The 21,683-nt window shown below is 50.8% G+C and overlaps 1 protein-coding gene across 2 annotated transcripts in view; it reads left to right on the plus strand.

The window, feature by feature from the left end:
- MTR (5-methyltetrahydrofolate-homocysteine methyltransferase) overlaps positions 1-21,683 on the plus strand; it is a gene marked incomplete at its 3' end in the record, with an annotated part of 221,123 nt that overhangs the window by 88,464 nt on the left and 110,976 nt on the right. For both annotated transcript variants that reach the window (XM_082674034.1, XM_082674035.1), the window contains exon 25: positions 5,449-5,530. In XM_082674034.1, coding sequence (XP_082530160.1) covers positions 5,449-5,530 — 82 coding nt within the window. The remainder of the gene's footprint in view (positions 1-5,448; positions 5,531-21,683) is intronic.

Here is a 21,683-nt window from a genome sequence, read left to right on the forward strand (position 1 = left end):
AATGACACTCTGGGAACTTCACTGGATCCCCGACCTAGTCATTCTATCTTCTATCACCACAGTTTGGTTTTGTCTGCATTTCAACTTTGTGTAAGTGGAATCCTACTGTACGTATTCATTCTTCTGTGTCTCGCTCAACATTATGTCTTTAAGGCCTAAACTCATTATTACAGTAGTGTTTTTGTTTTTTTTCCCATTGTGGTATAATATGGCATTGTATTATGCCCTCTGGCTTATTTATCCATGCTAGTGTTGGTGGACATTTGGGTTTTTCCAGTTTGGGGCTATTACACAGAATGCTGCTATGTATGTGTTTCTGCCCTGAAGCAGACTTGCTGGGTCACAGAATATGCATATGGTCATCGGCATTAGATATTTTTTCTAAAGTGATTGTATTAATTTATACTCCCACCGGCAATTATGAGATTTCCAATTATTCCACATCCTTTTCAGTTTTATCCATTTTAGTGTGTGTGTAACAATATCTTGCTAAGGTCTTCATTTGTATTTCTCTACTGACTAATGATGTTGAGTACCTTTTCATGTGTATATTGACCACTTGGATATGCTTTTTAAATCTTTTTTTTTTAATTAGGTATTCTGCCCTTTTTTTTCTTTTACTGATTTGTATGCATTCTTTATATTGGAAACAAGACTCTTTATCAGAAATATGTATTGCAAATAGAGTTTTCCAATATGGCTTACCTTTTGCTGTCTTAGTGGTATTTTGGGTAACAAAAGTTCTTCATTTTCATGAAGTCTGATTTATTGATCTCTTTATGGTTAGTGCTTTTCACATCTGTGTAAGAAGGCTTCTACCCTAGGAGAGTCAGCTTTGCTAGAAAGCATTCGGGAGTTTGATTGTCTCAGAAGTCATCTGAGAACGCTTATCATCACTTCCTACAGACCTGTGGAGGGCTCAGCAGAGGCCCAGTTCTTTCCTTTGCTGTTTTTGAGCAAATGGAGGCTCAGGACTTCCAAATTCTCATGAAAGCAGATCTGTGAGGGGAATAGCAGCATGGCTTTTCCAAACCTCAGGGGCCTGAGGTAGGTAGCGTGAGAGAATTAGAACTGTACCCCCAAGACACGAAATGAGGCTTGAGGATGGATCCTTGGAGAGGCTGAAAGGGTTATACAGATTTGGGGTCATATGTGGGTAGAAATCTGTTTGGAATGGCCCCTTTTAACCTGTAGCTATAAGAGACTAGAAAACTGAATTTTCTCCTGTCTGTAATACAGATGGTTTTGTATCACAAACTAGAAATGACTTTAATGGAAATCTGGCCCTTTTAGCTACAGAACTTCTCAAGGGCACAAGTCTGGCAGTTAGCTCTCAATTTTTAACTGGTTTAAAGCCAATAACTGCAAAGTGTCTTTTTCAATTATCTTTTGTGTAGTTTAAACTTGGAGAATTCAACAGGAAGTCACATTGCTCAAAGCTGGAGGTAATTTTCTGAGTTTTCTGTTTTTTTTTTTTTTTAACTGCTATGAGGTAAGGTGCTGAACTACATAACTGATAATATTTTCCTCTGTATAGGATTTCAAGGAATGAATTTTACATGCTAATCTCACTCCTGATTCCATCTTTTTTTAAAATAAATTTATTTATTCAATTTATTTATTATTTTTGGCTGCGTTGGATCTTTGTTGCTGCGTGCGGGCTTTTACTAGTTGCAGTGAGCGGGGGCTACTCTTCGTTGCGGTGCGTGGGCTTCTCATTGCAGTGGCTTCTCTTGTTGCGGAGCACAGGCTCTAGGCGTGCGGGCTTTAGTAGTTGTGGCTCCCGGGCTTCAGTACTTGTGGCTTGAGGGCTCTAGAGCGCAGGCTCAGTAGTTGTGGTGCAAGGGCTTAGTTGTTCTGTGGCATGTGGGATCTTCCTGGACCAGGGCTCGAACCCGTGTCCCCTGCATTGGCAGGCGGATTCTTAACCACAGCGCCACCAGGGAAGCCCTCCTGATTCCATCTTAATTTTCGCATCCTTATTTCCCATTTTCTCTCATTTTTTCTCATCAAATTTTAAGCTTTGGTTATGCTGCATTTATGTAAAACACTAGTTCTGAGATAGGGTATGACATGAAATAAGTGCTTGTTCTTTTTTTTTTTTTTTATTGCGGTACGCGGGCCTCTCACTGTTGTGGCCTCTCCCGTTGCGGAGCACAGGCTCCGGACGCGCAGGCTCAGCGGCCATGGCTCACGGGCCCAGCCGCTCCGCGGCATGTGGGATCCTCCCGGACTGGGGCACGAACCTGTGTCCCCTGCATCGGCAGGCGGGCTCTCAACCACTGTGCCACTAGTGAAGCCCGGAGTGCTTGTTCTTTTTCCGAGTGTTAAAAAAGATCTTCTAAGGCTAACATGATCATGCCTATTTGGCTGGTGTGGGAGGTGACTAATTAAATCCTAAATGTTGACTAGTGACTTAGCAGAGTTGGATTTGAGATTCAGCCTCAGCGTTTAGCCCTTTGCCCTAGGTACGTAGGAAGGGGAGGAGAGTTTCTACTGTTTTGCATCTTTTCAGACTTCAGAAAGAAATCTTTCAGCTGGAGAAGTTCATGTAAACGGGAGCTTAGAAAAAAGTGGAATCATTGTCAAACTGGAAGCACTCTTTTTTTTGTTTTTTAAGTAATGATGTGGTATTTTTGTCTTTATTTTTTGCGGTACGCGGGCCTCTCACTGTTGTGGCCTCTTGCGTTGCGGAGTACAGGCTCCGGACGCGCAGGCTCAGAGGCCATGGCTCACGGGCCCAGCCGCTCTGCGGCATGTGGGATCTTCCCAGACCGGGGCACGAACCTGTGTCCCCTGCATCGGCAGGTGGACTCTCAACCACTGCGCCACCAGGGAAGCCCTGATGTGGTATTTTGTTTGTTTGTTTACTTTGGCTGCACTGCGCGGCATGGGGGATATTAGTTCCCCGACCAGGGATGGAACCTTCACCCTCTGCAGTGGAAGCGCAGAGTCTTAACCACTGGACTGCCAGGGAAGTCCCCGGAAGCACTCTGATAGCTGGGCAAGCTCAAATTTCATACCTGTGCTCATCCAGCTTGGGCAGTGTTTGCGTTGGAAAGGAGCACTTTGATTTGTTTTGTTTTGTCTTTTTAAATCATGAAATCCATCCATTTCTTCTCAGTTCCCTTTCCCAGAAGATCATCAAAGAGAGAATGGCCAGAATTACACTGAGAACCCTTGGATACTTACTAAATATCAATTATATTGATTTAAACATTGTAAATTTTACTGGCTGTCCTTAAAAGATATGTTGCTGAAGTTACGTCAGGCTTAAAACATTGTTTCCTGGGGGAACTTCATGCAGAAGAAAGACTGAGGTATATTTGTGTGTCTCAAGTTACTAAGGAAGCATCTGAGGAAGAGGACGCATAAAGAGTCTAACTTGTGTTTTGAAACTGGAAGCAACATCTTCTTTATAACTTTTCCTACTGTTTGAAAATCTTCACCCCCTCATAGACTACCCAAGATATTTTCAGAATCTTCGGTCCCCAAACACACAATAGGCACAAAACGGGTCCTGAGGAGGCAGTGGTGTTCGTTAGGCTGCTCCAGGGCCGAGATGCAGCTCCCCCTGCTGGTGGGCCTCCCAGTCCAGAAGGCATATCCTGCGCTAACTGGCCTAGGCCTCAACTTCCATCTCACAGCCCAGTTCTGGTGGATTATGGCTTTAGACCTTTGCTTCCTATTTATGCACAGAAATATGCTTAGAAAGGGGACAGGTGAAATGTTAGAGGCCTTGTCTGTCTCATTATGAATAAGTCTTTAGAGCCTTCCCTTAGAAGCCTCTTAAAAACACACTCACACAAATAATGCACCTTTAATATTCTCTTGGTTTTAAAAAATTACCTCAGTAATCCACACTTATTAGAACACGTCAGACAATTCAGAGGAATGGAAAGTAAAATTTAGTCTCTCCCTTCCCACTTTCAGTCCCAGTTCTAACCTCCGTATAACCAGTGCTGACTCTTTGATGTCTGTTTCTCTGTGTTTTCTAAATATACAGACACTTACATACAAGTTGATTGGTTGGGGCAGGTTGAGGGTGGTAGCGTTTTGTGTATTTTTGGCTGCATTGGGTCTTCGTTGCTGCGTGCAGGATTTCTCTGCTTGTGGCGAGCGGGGACTACTCTTCGTTGTGGTGCACGGGCTTCTCACTGCGGTGGCTTCTCTTGTTGCGGAGCACGGGCTCTGGGCGTGCGGGCTTCAGTATTTGTGGCACGTGGGCTCAGTAGTTGTGGTGCACGGGCTTAGTTGTTCCGCAGCATGTGGGATCTTCCCGGACCGGGGCTCGAATCCGTGTCCCCTGCATTGGCAGGCAGATTCTTAACCACTGTGCCACCAGGGAAGCCCTGTTTTGTTTCTTTTTTAAATAAAATTGTATTAAACATACTGTTTTGCTACTTTAGTTTTTCCTTATAAAGTAGCATATTCTGGACATCTTTCCAAATGAAAATACATTTTAGTTGAGGGGAAAGAATATGAAAGTATCTGACTTGGGGAAAGTTGCTGCTACATTAAGGGGGAAGGAAGGAGAAGAAAAGACTGGGAACACTGTCCATCTTGTGGAAACTACTGTTGTCACCCTTTTATGTGGAATTGTGGCAAAGTTCACACTTCTGTCCCAGCTTCAGGGTCCTGGTTTAACCACAGTAGCAGAGGGTGTATACATTTCCAGTTCTCACTTTAATATGTTATGTTCCGTAATGAAATAGCAGATGTGTAGCCTATGCTATTGCTATAAACATTCAGCAATCAGAGGGCAATTTTGCGGTAAAATTAGGTAATTTTAAGGATTAAAGGGTGTTTCTTCCTCAGAACTGACATTTTCAAGTTTGGCAAAAGGGATTTGGGGCTGAGCTAGTGTTAGGATAAGATATTGTTGCATTGGCCTCTCTGTGTTACTTTGTGTTGAATTTATTTACGGTCCAAGAATCCTTTGTACAAGTACAAGGTGGGCTTGAGGTGGAGAGGTGTTATTGTCTCCCGGGGGCAGGGAGCAGCAGCTGGGGAGTGGTGACCCGTGGCCCCTGCCAGTGTCTGGTTCTCCAGGGCTCCTGGCTGGAGGCCTAGCTCATCTGCAGGAAGAAAGGCCACTTGACCTTTATGACAGCAAAGTGCTGTTCCTGGGCCGGTCCGTTCCCTTACTTCAGACAGGCTGCTAGTACAGAGAGCTGAGGACACCATCCTTCTCATTTTCTCCTAGGTTTCCTTGTAGTCTGGGCCAAAAATCCATGCCTTTTTCCCCTTGGCTTCCCCCTCTTAGGGTGGGGAGAAAGTCATTCTCATTTTCCAAGGGAAATTTGGAGTTCAATATTAATAAGTACCTTGAAATCTTTCTCTGGAAGGCACTGTAGAATCACATTATCTCTAATGGTTCTGAACAAGACTTGTGTAGGAACTGTCAGCCCTGACGGATGTGTTTTTCTCCCTGACGCCTCTTTTCAGAACCCACACAGCAGTTAAAATAGCCCCAAGATACAGCGCGCCTGTGATCCACGTCCTGGACGCATCTAAGAGCGTGGTGGTGGTAAGTGTGGGCCTCGCGTTGTTTCAGAGCTCCTGTGAAGGCAAAACAGAGAGCGCTGAGAGTTAGAGCTGCTATGAAGGGGCAACAGAGAGCGCGGAGATTTAGTCAGAGCTGCTGTGAAGGGGCAACAAAGAGCGCGGAGATTTAGTCAGAGCTGCTCTGAAGGGCAATAGAGAGCGCTGAGAGTTCGAGCTTCGTTAAAGGGGCAACACAGAGTGCTGTGAGTTAGAGCTGCACTGAAGGGGCAAATGAGAGCGCTTAGCGTTAGAGCTGCTGTGAAGGGGCAACAAAGAGCACTGGAAGTTAGAGCTGCTGAGAAGGGGCAACTGAGAGCACTTAGAGTTAAAGCCGCTGTGAAGGGGCAACAGAGAGCGTAAGGAGTCAGGGCTGCTGTGAAGCAGAAACAGAGTGGTGAGAGTTACAGCTGTTGTGAAGGGGCAAAACACAGCGCTGAGATTTAGAGATGCTGTGAAGGGCAACAGACAGCGCTGAGAGAGCTTCTGTGAAGGGGCAGCACAGCGTGCTGAGATTGAGTCAGAGCTGCACTGGAGGGGCAACAGCGAGCGCTGAGCGTTAGAGCTGCGTTAAAGGGGCAACACAAATCGCTGTGAGTTATAGCTGCATTGAAGGGGCAACTGAGAGCGCTTAGAGTTAGAGCTGCTGTGAAGGGGCAACACAGAGCACTGGAAGTTAGAGCTGCTGAGAAGGTGCAACGGAGAGCACTTAGAGTTACAACTGCTGTGAAGGGGCAACACAAGGCCCTGGAGAATTAGTCAGCGCTCCTGTACCAGATATCGCTGAGAATTAGAGCTGCTGTGAAGGGGCAACACAGAGCGCTGAAATTTAGCGTTCCTGAGAAGGGGCAACACATAGCACTGAGAGTTAGAGCTCCTGTGAAGGGGCAACAGATAGTGGTGAGAGACAGTTAGAGCTGCTGTAAATGGGCAGCAGAGAGAGGTGAGAGTTAGAACTGCGTTGAAGGGGAAACACAGAGTGTTGAGATGTAGTCAGACCTGCTCTGAAGGGGCAACAGAGAGCGCTGAGCGTTAGACCTGCTGTGAAGGGGCAACAGAGCGGCGAGATTTAGAGCTCCTGTGAAGGGGCAACAGAGAGCGGTGAGAGTTATTCAGAGCTGCTCTGAAGGGGCAACAGAGAGGGATGAGAGCTAGAGCTGCTGTGTAGGGGCAACAGAGCGCTGAGACTTATAGCTGCTATGATTGGGCAACAGTGAGCGCTGACTTACAGCTGCGTTGAAGGGGCAACACAGAGTGTTGACAGTCAGGGCTGCTGTGAAGCGGAAACAGAGAGTGGTGAGAGTTAGATCTGCTGTGAAGGGGAAACAGAGAGTGGTGAGAGTTAGAGCTGTTGTGAAGGGGCAACACACAGCACTGAGATTTAGAGCTGCTGTGAAGGGGCAACACAGATCGCTGAGTTATTGCTGTTGTGAAGGGGCAGTAAAGAGTGGTGAGAATTACAGCTCCGTTGAAGGGGCAACACAGAGCGTTGAGAGTCAGGGCTGCTGTGAAGCAGAAACAGAGAGTGATGAGAGTTACAGCTGCTGTGAAGGGGAAACAGAGAGTGGAGAGAGTTAGAGCTGTTGTGAAGGGGCAAGACACAGCGCTGAGAGTTAGAGCTGCTGTGAAGGGGCAACAGAGCTCCCTGAGGTTTAGAGCTGCTGTAAAGGGGCAACTGAGAGCGCTTAGAATTAGAGCTGCTCTGAAGAAGCAAACAGAGCGCTGAGAGTTAGAGCTCCTGTGAAGGGGCAATAGAGAGCGCTGAGAGTTAAAGCTGCCTTGGGGAAACAGAGAGCACTGAGATTTAGTCAGAGCTGCTCTGAAGGGCAACAGAGAGCGGTGAGAGTTAGAGCTGCGTTAAAGTGGGAACAGAGAGTGCTGTGAGTTATAGAGCTGCATTGAAGGGGCAACTGAGAGCGCTTAGAGTTAGAGCTGCTGTGAAGGGGAAACAGAGAGAGCTCTGAGAGTTACAGCTGCGTTGAAGGGGCAACGCGGTGTGCTGAGAGAGAGAGCTGGTGTGAAGGGGCAACAGAGAGCGCTGAGATTTAGTCAGAGCTACAATGAAGGGTCAACAGAGCGCTGAGAGTTATAGCTGCTATGAATGGGCAACAGTGAGCGCTGAGTTACAGCTGTGTTGATGGGCAACCCAGAGCGTTGAGAGTGAGGGCTGCTGTGAAGCGGAAACAGAGTGGTGAGAGTTAGAGCTGCTGTGAAAGGGAAACAGAGTGGTGAGAGTTCCAGCTGTTGTGAAGGGGCAACACATAGCGCTGAGAGTTAGAGCTGCTGGGAAGGGGCAACACAGAGCGCTGAGATTTAGTCAGAGCTGCTCTGAAGAGGCAACAGCGAGCGCTGAGCGTTAGAGCTGCGTTGTAGGGGGAAGAGAGAGCGATGAGGTTTACAGCTGCTGTGAAGGGGCAACTGAGAGCGCTTAGAATTAGAGCTGCTCTCAAGTAGCAAACAGAGCGGTGAGAGTTAGAGCTCCTGTGAAGGGGCAATAGAGAGCGCTGAGAGTTAAAGCTGCCTTGGGGAAACAGAGTGCGCTGAGATTTAGTCAGAGCTGCTCTGAAGGGCAACAGAGTGCTCTGAGAGTTAGAGCTGCTCTGAAAGGGCAATAAAGAGTGCTGAGAATTAGAACTGCATTGAAGTGGCAACACAGGGCGCTGAGAGTTAGAGCTGCTGTGAAGGGGCAACGGAGAGCGCTGATTTATTGCTGTTGTGAAGGGGCAGTAAAGAGTGGTGAGCATTAGAGCTGCGTTGAAGGGGCAACACAGGGCGCTGAGAGTTAGAGCTGCTGTGAAGGGGCAACCGGGAGCGCTGAGAGTTAGTCAGACTGATCTGAAGGGTCAACAGAAAGCACGGAGAGTTAGTCAGAGCTGCTCTGAAGGGCAACAGAGCGCGCTGAGAGTTAGAGCTGCTGTGAAGCTCGGTGAGGTTTAGAGCTGCTGTGAAGGGGCAACTGAGAGGGCTTAGAATTAGAGCTGCTCTGAAGAAGCAAACAGCGCTGAGAGATTGAGCTGCTGTGGAGGGGAAACAGAGAGCGCTGAGATTTAGTCAGAGCTGCTCTGAAGGGCAACAGAGAGCGCTGAGAGAGCTTCTGTGAAGGGGCAACACAGAGCGCTGAAATTTAGCGTTCCTGAGAAGGGGCAACACATAGCACTGAGAGTTAGAGCTCCTGTGAAGGGGCAACAGATAGTGGTGAGAGACAGTTAGAGCTGCTGTAAATGGGCAGCAGAGAGAGGTGAGAGTTAGAACTGCGTTGAAGGGGAAACACAGAGTGTTGAGATGTAGTCAGACCTGCTCTGAAGGGGCAACAGAGAGCGCTGAGCGTTAGACCTGCTGTGAAGGGGCAACAGAGCGGCGAGATTTAGAGCTCCTGTGAAGGGGCAACAGAGAGCGGTGAGAGTTATTCAGAGCTGCTCTGAAGGGGCAACAGAGAGGGATGAGAGCTAGAGCTGCTGTGTAGGGGCAACAGAGCGCTGAGACTTATAGCTGCTATGATTGGGCAACAGTGAGCGCTGACTTACAGCTGCGTTGAAGGGGCAACACAGAGTGTTGACAGTCAGGGCTGCTGTGAAGCGGAAACAGAGAGTGGTGAGAGTTAGATCTGCTGTGAAGGGGAAACAGAGAGTGGTGAGAGTTAGAGCTGTTGTGAAGGGGCAACACACAGCACTGAGATTTAGAGCTGCTGTGAAGGGGCAACACAGATCGCTGAGTTATTGCTGTTGTGAAGGGGCAGTAAAGAGTGGTGAGAATTACAGCTCCGTTGAAGGGGCAACACAGAGCGTTGAGAGTCAGGGCTGCTGTGAAGCAGAAACAGAGAGTGATGAGAGTTACAGCTGCTGTGAAGGGGAAACAGAGAGTGGAGAGAGTTAGAGCTGTTGTGAAGGGGCAAGACACAGCGCTGAGAGTTAGAGCTGCTGTGAAGGGGCAACAGAGCTCCCTGAGGTTTAGAGCTGCTGTAAAGGGGCAACTGAGAGCGCTTAGAATTAGAGCTGCTCTGAAGAAGCAAACAGAGCACTGAGAGTTAGAGCTCCTGTGAAGGGGCAATAGAGAGCGCTGAGAGTTAAAGCTGCCTTGGGGAAACAGAGAGCACTGAGATTTAGTCAGAGCTGCTCTGAAGGGCAACAGAGAGCGGTGAGAGTTAGAGCTGCGTTAAAGTGGGAACAGAGAGTGCTGTGAGTTATAGAGCTGCATTGAAGGGGCAACTGAGAGCGCTTAGAGTTAGAGCTGCTGTGAAGGGGAAACAGAGAGAGCTCTGAGAGTTACAGCTGCGTTGAAGGGGCAACGCGGTGTGCTGAGAGAGAGAGCTGGTGTGAAGGGGCAACAGAGAGCGCTGAGATTTAGTCAGAGCTACAATGAAGGGTCAACAGAGCGCTGAGAGTTATAGCTGCTATGAATGGGCAACAGTGAGCGCTGAGTTACAGCTGTGTTGATGGGCAACCCAGAGCGTTGAGAGTGAGGGCTGCTGTGAAGCGGAAACAGAGTGGTGAGAGTTAGAGCTGCTGTGAAAGGGAAACAGAGTGGTGAGAGTTCCAGCTGTTGTGAAGGGGCAACACATAGCGCTGAGAGTTAGAGCTGCTGGGAAGGGGCAACACAGAGCGCTGAGATTTAGTCAGAGCTGCTCTGAAGAGGCAACAGCGAGCGCTGAGCGTTAGAGCTGCGTTGTAGGGGGAAGAGAGAGCGATGAGGTTTACAGCTGCTGTGAAGGGGCAACTGAGAGCGCTTAGAATTAGAGCTGCTCTCAAGTAGCAAACAGAGCGGTGAGAGTTAGAGCTCCTGTGAAGGGGCAATAGAGAGCGCTGAGAGTTAAAGCTGCCTTGGGGAAACAGAGTGCGCTGAGATTTAGTCAGAGCTGCTCTGAAGGGCAACAGAGTGCTCTGAGAGTTAGAGCTGCTCTGAAAGGGCAATAAAGAGTGCTGAGAATTAGAACTGCATTGAAGTGGCAACACAGGGCGCTGAGAGTTAGAGCTGCTGTGAAGGGGCAACGGAGAGCGCTGATTTATTGCTGTTGTGAAGGGGCAGTAAAGAGTGGTGAGCATTAGAGCTGCGTTGAAGGGGCAACACAGGGCGCTGAGAGTTAGAGCTGCTGTGAAGGGGCAACCGGGAGCGCTGAGAGTTAGTCAGACTGATCTGAAGGGTCAACAGAAAGCACGGAGAGTTAGTCAGAGCTGCTCTGAAGGGCAACAGAGCGCGCTGAGAGTTAGAGCTGCTGTGAAGCTCGGTGAGGTTTAGAGCTGCTGTGAAGGGGCAACTGAGAGGGCTTAGAATTAGAGCTGCTCTGAAGAAGCAAACAGCGCTGAGAGATTGAGCTGCTGTGGAGGGGAAACAGAGAGCGCTGAGATTTAGTCAGAGCTGCTCTGAAGGGCAACAGAGAGCGCTGAGAGAGCTTCTGTGAAGGGGCAACACAGAGCGCTGAGATTTAGTGAGAGCTGCACTGAAGGGGCAACAGCGAGAGCTGAGAGTTAGAGCTGCGTTGAAGGGGCAACACAGAGCGTTGAGAGTCAGGGCTGCTGTGAAGTGGAAACAGAATGGTGAGAGTTAGAGCTGTTGTGAAGGGGCAACACACAGCGGTGAGAGTTAGAGCTGCTGTGAAGGGGCAACACAGAGCGTTGAGAGTCAGGGCTGCTGTGAAGCGGAAACAGAGTGGTGAGAGTTATAGCTGCTCTGAAGAGGCAACAGCGAGCGCTGAGCGTTAGAGCTGCGTTGAAGGGGCAAGAGAGAGCGATGAGGTTTACAGCTGCTGTGAACGGGCAACTGAGAGCGCTTAGAATTAGAGCTGCTCTGAAGGAGCAAACAGAGCGGTGAGAGTTAGTCAGAGCTCCTGTGAAGGGGCAATAGAGAGCGCTGAGAGTTAGAGATGCTGTGAAGGGGCAACACAGAGCACTGGAAGTTAGAGCTGCTGAGAAGGGGCAACTGAGAGCACTTAGAGTTACAGCTGCTGTGAAGGGGCAACACAGAGCGCTTGAGAGTCGGTCAGTGCTCCTGTGAAGGGGCACCAGAGATCGCTGAGAATTAGAGCTGCGTTGAAGGGGCAACACAGAGCACTGAGAGGTAGAGCTGGTGTGAAGGGGACACAGAGAGCGCTGAGATTTAGTCAGAGCTCCTCTGGAGGGGCAACAGAGCGCTCTGAGAGTTAGAGCTGCTGTGAAGGGGCAACAGAAAGCGCTGAGATTTAGTCAGTGATACTCTGAAGGGCAACAGAGCGCGCTGAGAGTTAGAGCTGCGGTGAAGGGGCAACACAGCGCGCAGAGATTTAGTCAGAGCTGCACTGAAGGGGCAAGAGCGAGCGCTGAGCGTTAGAGCTGCGTTGAAGGGGCAACAGAGCTCGCTGAGGTTTACAGCTGCTGTGAAGGGGCAACTGAGAGCGCTTAGAATTAGAGCTGCTCTCAAGTAGCAAACAGAGCGGTGAGAGTTAGAGCTCCTTTGAAGGGGCAATAGAGAGCACTGAGAGTTCAAGCTGCTTTGGAGGGGAAACAGAGAGTGCTGAGATTTAGTCAGAGCTGCTCTGAAGGGGCTCCAGAGCGCTCTGAGAGGTAGAGCTGCTGTGAAGGGGAAACAGAGAGTGGTGAGAGTTACAGCTGTTGTGAAGGGGCAACACACAGCGCTGAGAATTAGAGCTGCTGTGAAGGGGCAACAGAGCGTGCTGAGAGAGTTTCTGTGAAGGGGCAACACAGCGCGCTGAGATTTAGTCAGAGCTGCACTGAAGGGGCAACAGCGAGCGCTGAGAGTTAGAGCTGCGTTGAAGGGGCAACAGAGCTCGCTGAGGTTTACAGCTGCTGTGAAGGGGCAACTGAGAGCGCTTAGAATTAGAGCTGCTCTCAAGTAGCAAACAGAGCGGTGAGAGTTAGAGCTCCTGTGAAGGGGCAATAGAGAGCGCTGAGAGTTAAAGCTGCCTTGGGGAAACAGAGCACTGAGATATAGTCAGAGCTGCTCTGAAGGGCAACAGAGAGCGGTGAGAGTTAGAGCTCCTGTGAAGGGGCAATAGAGAGCGCTGAGAGTTAAAGCTGCCTTGGGGAAACAGAGAGCACTGAGATATAGTCAGAGCTGCTCTGAAGGGCAACAGAGAGCGGTGAGAGTTAGAGCTGCGTTAAAGTGGGAACAGAGAGTGCTGTGAGTTATAGAGCAGCATTGAAGGGGCAACTGAGAGCGCTTAGAGTTAGAGCTGCTGTGAAGGGGAAACAGAGCTCTCAGAGTTAGAGCTGCGTTGAAGGGGCAACACGGTGTGCTGAGAGAGAGAGCTGGTGTGAAGGGGCAACAGAGAGCGCTGAGATTTAGTCAGAGCTACAATGAAGGGTCAACACAGCGCTGAGAGTTATAGCTACTATGAATGGGCAACAGTGAGCGCTGAGTTACAGCTGTGTTGATGGGCAACCCAGAGCGTTGAGAGTGAGGGCTGCTGTGAAGCGGAAACAAAGTGGTGAGAGTTAGAGCTGCTGTGAAAGGGAAACAGAGTGGTGAGAGTTCCAGCTGTTGTGAAGGGGCAACACATAGCGCTGAGAGTTAGAGCTGCTGCGAAGGGGCAACACAGAGCGCTGAGATTTAGTCAGAGCTGCTCTGAAGAGGCAACAGCGAGCGCTGAGCGTTAGAGCTGCGTTGTAGGGGGAAGAGAGAGCGATGAGGTTTACAGCTGCTGTGAAGGGGCAACTGAGAGCGCTTAGAATTAGAGCTGCTCTCAAGTAGCAAACAGAGCGGTGAGAGTTAGAGCTCCTGTGAAGGGGCAATAGAGAGCGCTGAGAGTTAAAGCTGCCTTGGGGAAACAGAGTGCGCTGAGATTTAGTCAGAGCTGCTCTGAAGGGCAACAGAGTGCTCTGAGAGTTAGAGCTGCTCTGAAAGGGCAATAAAGAGTGCTGAGAATTAGAACTGCATTGAAGTGGCAACACAGGGTGCTGAGAGTTAGAGCTGCTGTGAAGGGGCAACGGAGAGCGCTGATTTATTGCTGTTGTGAAGGGGCAGTAAAGAGTGGTGAGCATTAGAGCTGCGTTGAAGGGGCAACACAGGGTGCTGAGAGTTAGAGCTGCTGTGAAGGGGCAACCGGGAGCGCTGAGAGTTAGTCAGACTGATCTGAAGGGTCAACAGAAAGCACGGAGAGTTAGTCAGAGCTGCTCTGAAGGGCAACAGAGCGCGCTGAGAGTTAGAGCTGCTGTGAAACTCGGTGAGGTTTAGAGCTGCTGTGAAGGGGCAACTGAGAGGGCTTAGAATAGGAGCTGCCCTGAAGAAGCAAACAGAGCGCTGAGAGATTGAGCTGCTGTGGAGGGGAAACAGAGAGCGCTGAGATTTAGTCAGAGCTGCTCAGAAGGGCAACAGAGAGCGCTGAGAGAGCTTCTGTGAAGGGGCAACACAGAGCGCTGAGATTTAGTGAGAGCTGCACTGAAGGGGCAACAGCAAGCGCTGAGAGTTAGAGCTGCGTTGAAGGGGCAACACAGAGCGTTGAGAGTCAGGGCTGCTGTGAAGCGGAAACAGTGGTGAGAGTTAGAGCTGCTGTGAAGGGGAAAACGAGAGTGGAGAGAGTTAGAGCTGCTGTGAAGGGGCAAGACACAGCGCTGAGAGTTAGAGCTGCTGTGAAGGGGCAACAGAGCTCGCTGAGGTTCAGAGCTGCTGTGAAGGGGCAACTGAGAGCGCTTAGAATTAGAGCTGCTGTGAAGAAGCAAACAGAGCGCTGAGAGATAGAGCTGCTGTGGAGGGGAAACAGAGAGCGCTGAGATTTAGTCAGAGCTGCTCTGAAGGGGCACCAGAGCGCTGAGAGTTATAGCTGCTATGAATGGTCAACAGAGAGCGCTGAGATTTAGTCAGAGCTCCTCTGAAGGGGCAACAGAGCGCTCTGAGAGTTAGAGCTGCTGTGAAGGGGCAACTGAGAGCGCTTAGAGTTAAAGCCGCTGTGAAGGGGCAACAGAGAGCCTAGAGAGTCAGGGCTGCCGTGAAGCGGAAACAGAGATTGATGAGAGTTAGAGCTGCTGTGAAGGGGAAACAGAGAGTGGTGAGAGTTACAGCTGTTGTGAAGGGCCAACAGAAAGCGCTGAGAATTAGAGCTGCTGTGAAGGGGCAACAGAGCGTGCTGAGAGAGTTTCTGTGAAGGGGCAACACAGATCGCTGAGATTTAGTCAGAGCTGCTCGGAAGGGACAACAGAGGGGGCTGAGTGTTAGAGCTCCTGTGAAGGGGCAACAGAGAGGGCTTGAGAGTTAGAGCTGCGTTGATGGGGCCATACAGAGCGCTTTAGAGTTAGTCAGCGCTCCTGTGAAGTGGCACCAGGGATCGCTGAGAATTAGAGCTGCGTTGAAGGGGCAACACAGAGCGCTGAGAGTTCGAGCTGCTGTGATGGGGAAACAGCGCTGAGAATTAGAGCTGCTGTGAAGGGGCAACACAGAGATCTGAGATTTAGCATTGCTGAGAAGGGGCAACACATAGCGCTGAGAGGTAGAGCTCCTGCGAAGGGGCAACAGATAGCGGTGAGAGTTAGAGCGGCTGTGATGGGGCAACAGATAGCGGTGAGAGTTAGAGCGGCTGTGATGGGGCAACAGAGAGGGCTGAGAGTTAGTCAGAGCTGCTGTGAAGTGGCAACAGACAGGGCTGAGACTTAGAGCTGCTGTGAAGGGGCAACAGAGAGAGCTCTGAGAGGTAGAGCTGCTGTGAAGGGGCCACGGAGAGCGCTGAGATTTAGTCAGAGCTCTTCTGAAGGGGCAACAGAGCGGTCTGAGAGTTAGAGCTGCTGTGAAGGGGCAACTGAGAGCACTTAGAGTTAAAGCCGCTGTGAAAGGGCAACAGAGAGCGTCGAGAGACAGGGCTGCTGTGAAGCGGAAACAGAGATTGGTGAGAGTTAGCGCTGCTGTGAAGGGGAAACAGAGAGTGGTGAGAGTTACAGCTGTTGTGAAGGGGCAACACACAGCGCTGAGATTTAGAGCTGCTGTGAAGGGGCAACACAGATCGCTGAGATTTAGTCAGAGCTCTTCTGAAGGGGCAACAGAGCGCTCTGAGAGTTAGAGCTGCTGTGAAGGGGCCACAGAAAGCGCTGAGATTTAGTCAGTGCTACTCTGAATGGCAACAGAGCGCACTGAGAGTTAGAGTTTCTGTGAAGGGGCAACACCGCGCGCTGAGATTTAGTCAGAGCTGCACTGAAGGGGCAAGAGAGAGCTCTGAGCGTTAGAGCTGCGTTGAAGGGGCAACAGAGCTCGCTGAGGTTTACAGCTGCTGTGAAGGGACAACTGAGAGCGCTTAGAATTAGAGCTGCTCTCAAGTAGCAAACAGAGCGGTGAGAGTTAGAGCTCCTGTGAAGGGGCAATAGAGAGCGCTGAGAGTTAAAGCTGCCTTGGGGAAACAGAGAGCACTGAGATATAGTCAGAGCTGCTCTGAAGGGCAACAGAGTGCTCTGAGAGTTAGAGCTGCTCTGAAGGGGCAATAAAGAGTGCTGAGAATTAGAACGGCATTGAAGTGGCAACACAGGGCGGTGAGAGTTAGAGCTGCTGTGAAGGGGCAACTGGGAGCGCTGAGAGTTAGTCAGACTGATCTGAAGGGTCAACAGAAAGCACGGAGAGTTAGTCAGAGCTGCTCTGAAGGGCAACAGAGCGCGCTGAGAGTTAGAGATGCTGTGAACCTCGGTGAGGTTTAGAGTTGCTGTGAAGGGGCAACTGAGAGGGCTTAGAATAGGAGCTGCCCTGAAGAAGCAAACAGAGCGCTGAGAGATTGAGCTGCTGTGGAGGGGAAACAGAGAGCGCTGAGATTCAGTCAGAGCTGCTCTGAAGGGGCAACAGAGCGCTGAGAGTTATAGCTGCTATGAATGGGCAACAGTGAGCGCTGAGTTACAGCTGTGTTGATGGGCAACCCAGAGCGTTGAGAGTGAGGGCTGCTGTGAAGCGGAAACAGAGTGGTGAGAGTTAGAGCTGCTGTGAAAGGGAAACAGAGAGTGGTGAGAGTTCCAGCTGTTGTGAAGGGGCAACACATAGCGCTGAGAGTTAGAGCTGCTGTGTAGGGGCTACACAGAGCGCTGAGAAAGCTTCTGTGAAGGGGAAACACAGAGCGCTGAGATTTAGTCAGAGCTGCACTGAAGGGGCAACCCAGAGTGCTGTGCGTTAGGGCTGCATTGAAGGGGCAAATGAGAGCTCTTAGAGTTAGAGCTGCTGTGAAAGGGCACCAGAGATCCGTGAGAGTTACAGCTGCGTTGAAGGGGCAACACAGAGCGCTGTGAGTTAGAGCTGCATTGAAGGGGCAACTGAGAGAGCTCAGCGTTAGAGCTGCTGTGAAGGGGCAACACAGAGCACTGGAAGATAGAGCTGCTGAGAAGGGGCAACTGAGTGCACTTAGAGTTACAGCTGCTGTGTAGGGGCAGCAGACAACGCTTGAGAGTCAGTCAGCGCTCCTGTGAAGGGGCACCAGGGATCGCTGAGAATTAGAGCTGCGTTGAAGAGGCAACACGGAGTGGTGAGATTTAGCGTTGCTGAGAAGGGGCAACACATAGCGCTGAGAGTTAGAGCTCCTGTGAAGGGCCAACAGATAGCGGTGAGAGGTAGTTAGAGCTGCTGTGACTGTGCAAGAGAGAGAGGTGAGAGTTAGAACTGCGTTGAAGGGGCAGCACAGAGTGCCGAGAGATAGAGCTGGTGTGAAGGGGCAACAGAGAGCGCTGAGATTTATTCAGAGCTGCTCTGAAGGGGCAACAGTCAGGGCTGAGAGTTTTATCTGCTATGAATGGGCAACAGTGAGCTCTGAGTTACAGCTGCGTTGAAGGGGCAACACAGAGCGTTGAGAGTCAGGGCTGCTGTGAAGCGGAAACAGAGTGGTGAGAGTTAGAGCTGCTCTGAAGAGGCAACAGCGAGCGCTGAGCGTTAGAGCTGCGTTGAAGGGGCAAGAGAGAGCGATGAGGTTTACAGCTGCTGTGAACGGGCAACTGAGAGCGCTTAGAATTAGAGCTGCTCTGAAGGAGCAAACAGAGCGGTGAGAGTTAGTCAGAGCTCCTGTGAAGGGGCAATAGAGAGCGCTGAGAGTTAGAGCTGCTGTGAAGGGGCAACACAGAGCACTGGAAGTTAGAGCTGCTGAGAAGGGGCAACTGAGAGCACTTAGAGTTACAGCTGCTGTGAAGGGGCAACACAGAGCGCTTGAGAGTCGGTCAGTGCTCCTGTGAAGGGGCACCAGAGATCGCTGAGAATTAGAGCTGCGTTGAAGGGGCAACACAGAGCGCTGAGAGGTAGAGCTGGTGTGAAGGGGACACAGAGAGCGCTGAGATTTAGTCAGAGCTCCTCTGGAGGGGCAACAGAGCGCTCTGAGAGTTAGAGCTGCTGTGAAGGGGCAACAGAAAGCGCTGAGATTTAGTCAGTGCTACTCTGAAGGGCAACAGAGCGCGCTGAGAGTTAGAGCTGCTTTGAAGGGGCAACACAGAGCACTGAGATTTAGTCAGAGCTGCACTGAAGGGGCATCAGCGAGCGCTGAGCGTTAGAGCTGCGTTGAAGGGGCAACAGAGCTCGCTGAGGTTTACAGCTGCTGTGAAGGGGCAACTGAGAGCCCTTAGAATTAGAGCTGCTCTCAAGTAGCAAACAGAGCGGTGAGAGTTAGAGCTCCTGTGAAGGGGCAATAGAGAGCGCTGAGAGTTAAAGCTGCCTTGGGGAAACAGAGTGCGCTGAGATTTAGTCAGAGCTGCTGTGAAGGGCAACAGAGCGCTGAGAGTTAGAGCTGCTATGAATGGTCATCAGAGAGCGCTGAGATTTAGTCAGAGCTCCTCTGAAGGGGCAACAGAGCGCTCTGAGAGTTAGAGCTGCTGTGAAGGGGCAACTGAGAGCGCTTAGAGTTAAAGCCTCTGTGAAGGGGCAACAGAGAGCGTAGAAAGTCAGGGCTGCTGTGAAGCGGAAACAGAGATTGGTGAGAGTTAGAGCTGCTGTGAAGGGGAAACAGAGAGTGGTGAGAGTTACAGCTGTTGTGAAGGGGCAACACACAGCGCTGAGAATTAGAGCTGCTGTGAAGGGGCAACAGAGCGTGCTGAGAGAGTTTCTGTGAAGGGGCAACACAGCGCGCTGAGATTTAGTCAGAGCTGCACTGAAGGGGCAACAGCAAGCGCTGAGAGTTAGAGCTGCGTTGAAGGGGCAACAGAGCTCGCTGAGGTTTACAGCTGCTGTGAAGGGGCAACTGAGAGCGCTTAGAATTAGAGCTGCTCTCAAGTAGCAAACAGAGAGGTGAGAGTTAGAGCTCCTGTGAAGGGGCAATAGAGAGCGCTGAGAGTTAAAGCTGCCTTGGGGAAACAGAGAGCACTGAGATATAGTCAGAGCTGCTCTGAAGGGCAACAGAGAGCGGTGAGAGTTAGAGCTGCGTTAAAGTGGGAACAGAGAGTGCTGTGAGTTATAGAGCTGCATTGAAGGGGCAACTGAGAGCGCTTAGAGTTAGAGCTGCTGTGAAGGGGAAACAGAGCTCTGAGAGTTAGAGCTGCGTTGAAGGGGCAACACGGTGTGCTGAGAGATAGAGCTGGTGTGAAGGGGCAACAGAGAGCGCTGAGATTTAGTCAGAGCTACAATGAAGGGTCAACACAGCGCTGAGAGTTATAGCTACTATGAATGGGCAACAGTGAGCGCTGAGTTACAGCTGTGTTGATGGGCAACCCAGACCGTTGAGAGTGAGGGCTGCTGTGAAGCGGAAACAAAGTGGTGAGAGTTAGAGCTGCTGTGAAAGGGAAACAGAGTGGTGAGAGTTCCAGCTGTTGTGAAGGGGCAACACATAGCGCTGAGAGTTAGAGCTGCTGGGAAGGGGCAACGGAGAGCGCTGATTTATTGCTGTTGTGAAGGGGCAGTAAAGAGTGGTGAGCATTAGAGCTGCGTTGAAGGGGCAACACAGGGTGCTGAGAGTTAGAGCTGCTGTGAAGGGGCAACCGGGAGCGCTGAGAGTTAGTCAGACTGATCTGAAGGGTCAACAGAAAGCACGGAGAGTTAGTCAGAGCTGCTCTGAAGGGCAACAGAGCGCGCTGAGAGTTAGAGCTGCTGTGAAACTCGGTGAGGTTTAGAGCTGCTGTGAAGGGGCAACTGAGAGGGCTTAGAATAGGAGCTGCCCTGAAGAAGCAAACAGAGCGCTGAGAGATTGAGCTGCTGTGGAGGGGAAACAGAGAGCGCTGAGATTTAGTCAGAGCTGCTCAGAAGGGCAACAGAGAGCGCTGAGAGAGCTTCTGTGAAGGGGCAACACAGAGCGCTGAGATTTAGTGAGAGCTGCACTGAAGGGGCAACAGCAAGCGCTGAGAGTTAGAGCTGCGTTGAAGGGGCAACACAGAGCGTTGAGAGTCAGGGCTGCTGTGAAGCGGAAACAGTGGTGAGAGTTAGAGCTGCTGTGAAGGGGAAAACGAGAGTGGAGAGAGTTAGAGCTGCTGTGAAGGGGCAAGACACAGCGCTGAGAGTTAGAGCTGCTGTGAAGGGGCAACAGAGCTCGCTGAGGTTCAGAGCTGCTGTGAAGGGGCAACTGAGAGCGCTTAGAATTAGAGCTGCTGTGAAGAAGCAAACAGAGCGCTGAGAGATAGAGCTGCTGTGGAGGGGAAACAGAGAGCGCTGAGATTTAGTCAGAGCTGCTCTGAAGGGGCACCAGAGCGCTGAGAGTTATAGCTGCTATGAATGGTCAACAGAGAGCGCTGAGACTTAGTCAGAGCTCCTCTGAAGGGGCAACAGAGCGCTCTGAGAGTTAGAGCTGCTGTGAAGGGGCAACTGAGAGCGCTTAGAGTTAAAGCCGCTGTGAAGGGGCAACAGAGAGCCTAGAGAGTCAGGGCTGCCGTGAAGCGGAAACAGAGATTGATGAGAGTTAGAGCTGCTGTGAAGGGGAAACAGAGAGTGGTGAGAGTTACAGCTGTTGTGAAGGGCCAACAGAAAGCGCTGAGAATTAGAGCTGCTGTGAAGGGGCAACAGAGCGTGCTGAGAGAGTTTCTGTGAAGGGGCAACACAGATCGCTGAGATTTAGTCAGAGCTGCACTGAAGGGGCAACAGAGGGGGCTGAGTGTTAGAGCTCCTGTGAAGGGGCAACAGAGAGGGCTTGAGAGTTAGAGCTGCGTTGATGGGGCCATACAGAGCGCTTTAGAGTTAGTCAGCGCTCCTGTGAAGTGGCACCAGGGATCGCTGAGAATTAGAGCTGCGTTGAAGGGGCAACACAGAGCGCTGAGAGTTCGAGCTGCTGTGATGGGGAAACAGCGCTGAGAATTAGAGCTGCTGTGAAGGGGCAACACAGAGATCTGAGATTTAGCATTGCTGAGAAGGGGCAACACATAGCGCTGAGAGGTAGAGCTCCTGCGAAGGGGCAACAGATAGCGGTGAGAGTTAGAGCGGCTGTGATGGGGCAACAGATAGCGGTGAGAGTTAGAGCGGCTGTGATGGGGCAACAGAGAGGGCTGAGAGTTAGTCAGAGCTGCTGTGAAGGGGCAACAGACAGGGCTGAGACTTAGAGCTGCTGTGAAGGGGCAACAGAGAGAGCTCTGAGAGGTAGAGCTGCTGTGAAGGGGCCACGGAGAGCGCTGAGATTTAGTCAGAGCTCTTCTGAAGGGGCAACAGAGCGGTCTGAGAGTTAGAGCTGCTGTGAAGGGGCAACTGAGAGCACTTAGAGTTAAAGCCGCTGTGAAAGGGCAACAGAGAGCGTCGAGAGACAGGGCTGCTGTGAAGCGGAAACAGAGATTGGTGAGAGTTAGCGCTGCTGTGAAGGGGAAACAGAGAGTGGTGAGAGTTACAGCTGTTGTGAAGGGGCAACACACAGCGCTGAGATTTAGAGCTGCTGTGAAGGGGCAACACAGATCGCTGAGATTTAGTCAGAGCTCTTCTGAAGGGGCAACAGAGCGCTCTGAGAGTTAGAGCTGCTGTGAAGGGGCCACAGAAAGCGCTGAGATTTAGTCAGTGCTACTCTGAATGGCAACAGAGCGCACTGAGAGTTAGAGCTTCTGTGAAGGGACAACACAGCGCGCTGAGATTTAGTCAGAGCTGCACTGAAGGGGCAACAGCGAGCGCTGAGAGTTAGAACTGCTCTGAAGGGGCAATAAAGAGTGCTGAGAATTAGAACGGCATTGAAGTGGCAACACAGGGCGCTGAGAGTTAGAGCTGCTGTGAAGGGGCAACTGGGAGCGCTGAGAGTTAGTCAGACTGATCTGAAGGGTCAACAGAAAGCACGGAGAGTTAGTCAGAGCTGCTCTGAAGGGCAACAGAGGGCGCTGAGA

Source organism: Grampus griseus (assembly GCF_964374135.1).
Source record: "Grampus griseus genome assembly, chromosome: 16".
In the NCBI taxonomy this organism is placed as follows: Eukaryota; Metazoa; Chordata; class Mammalia; order Artiodactyla; family Delphinidae; genus Grampus; species Grampus griseus.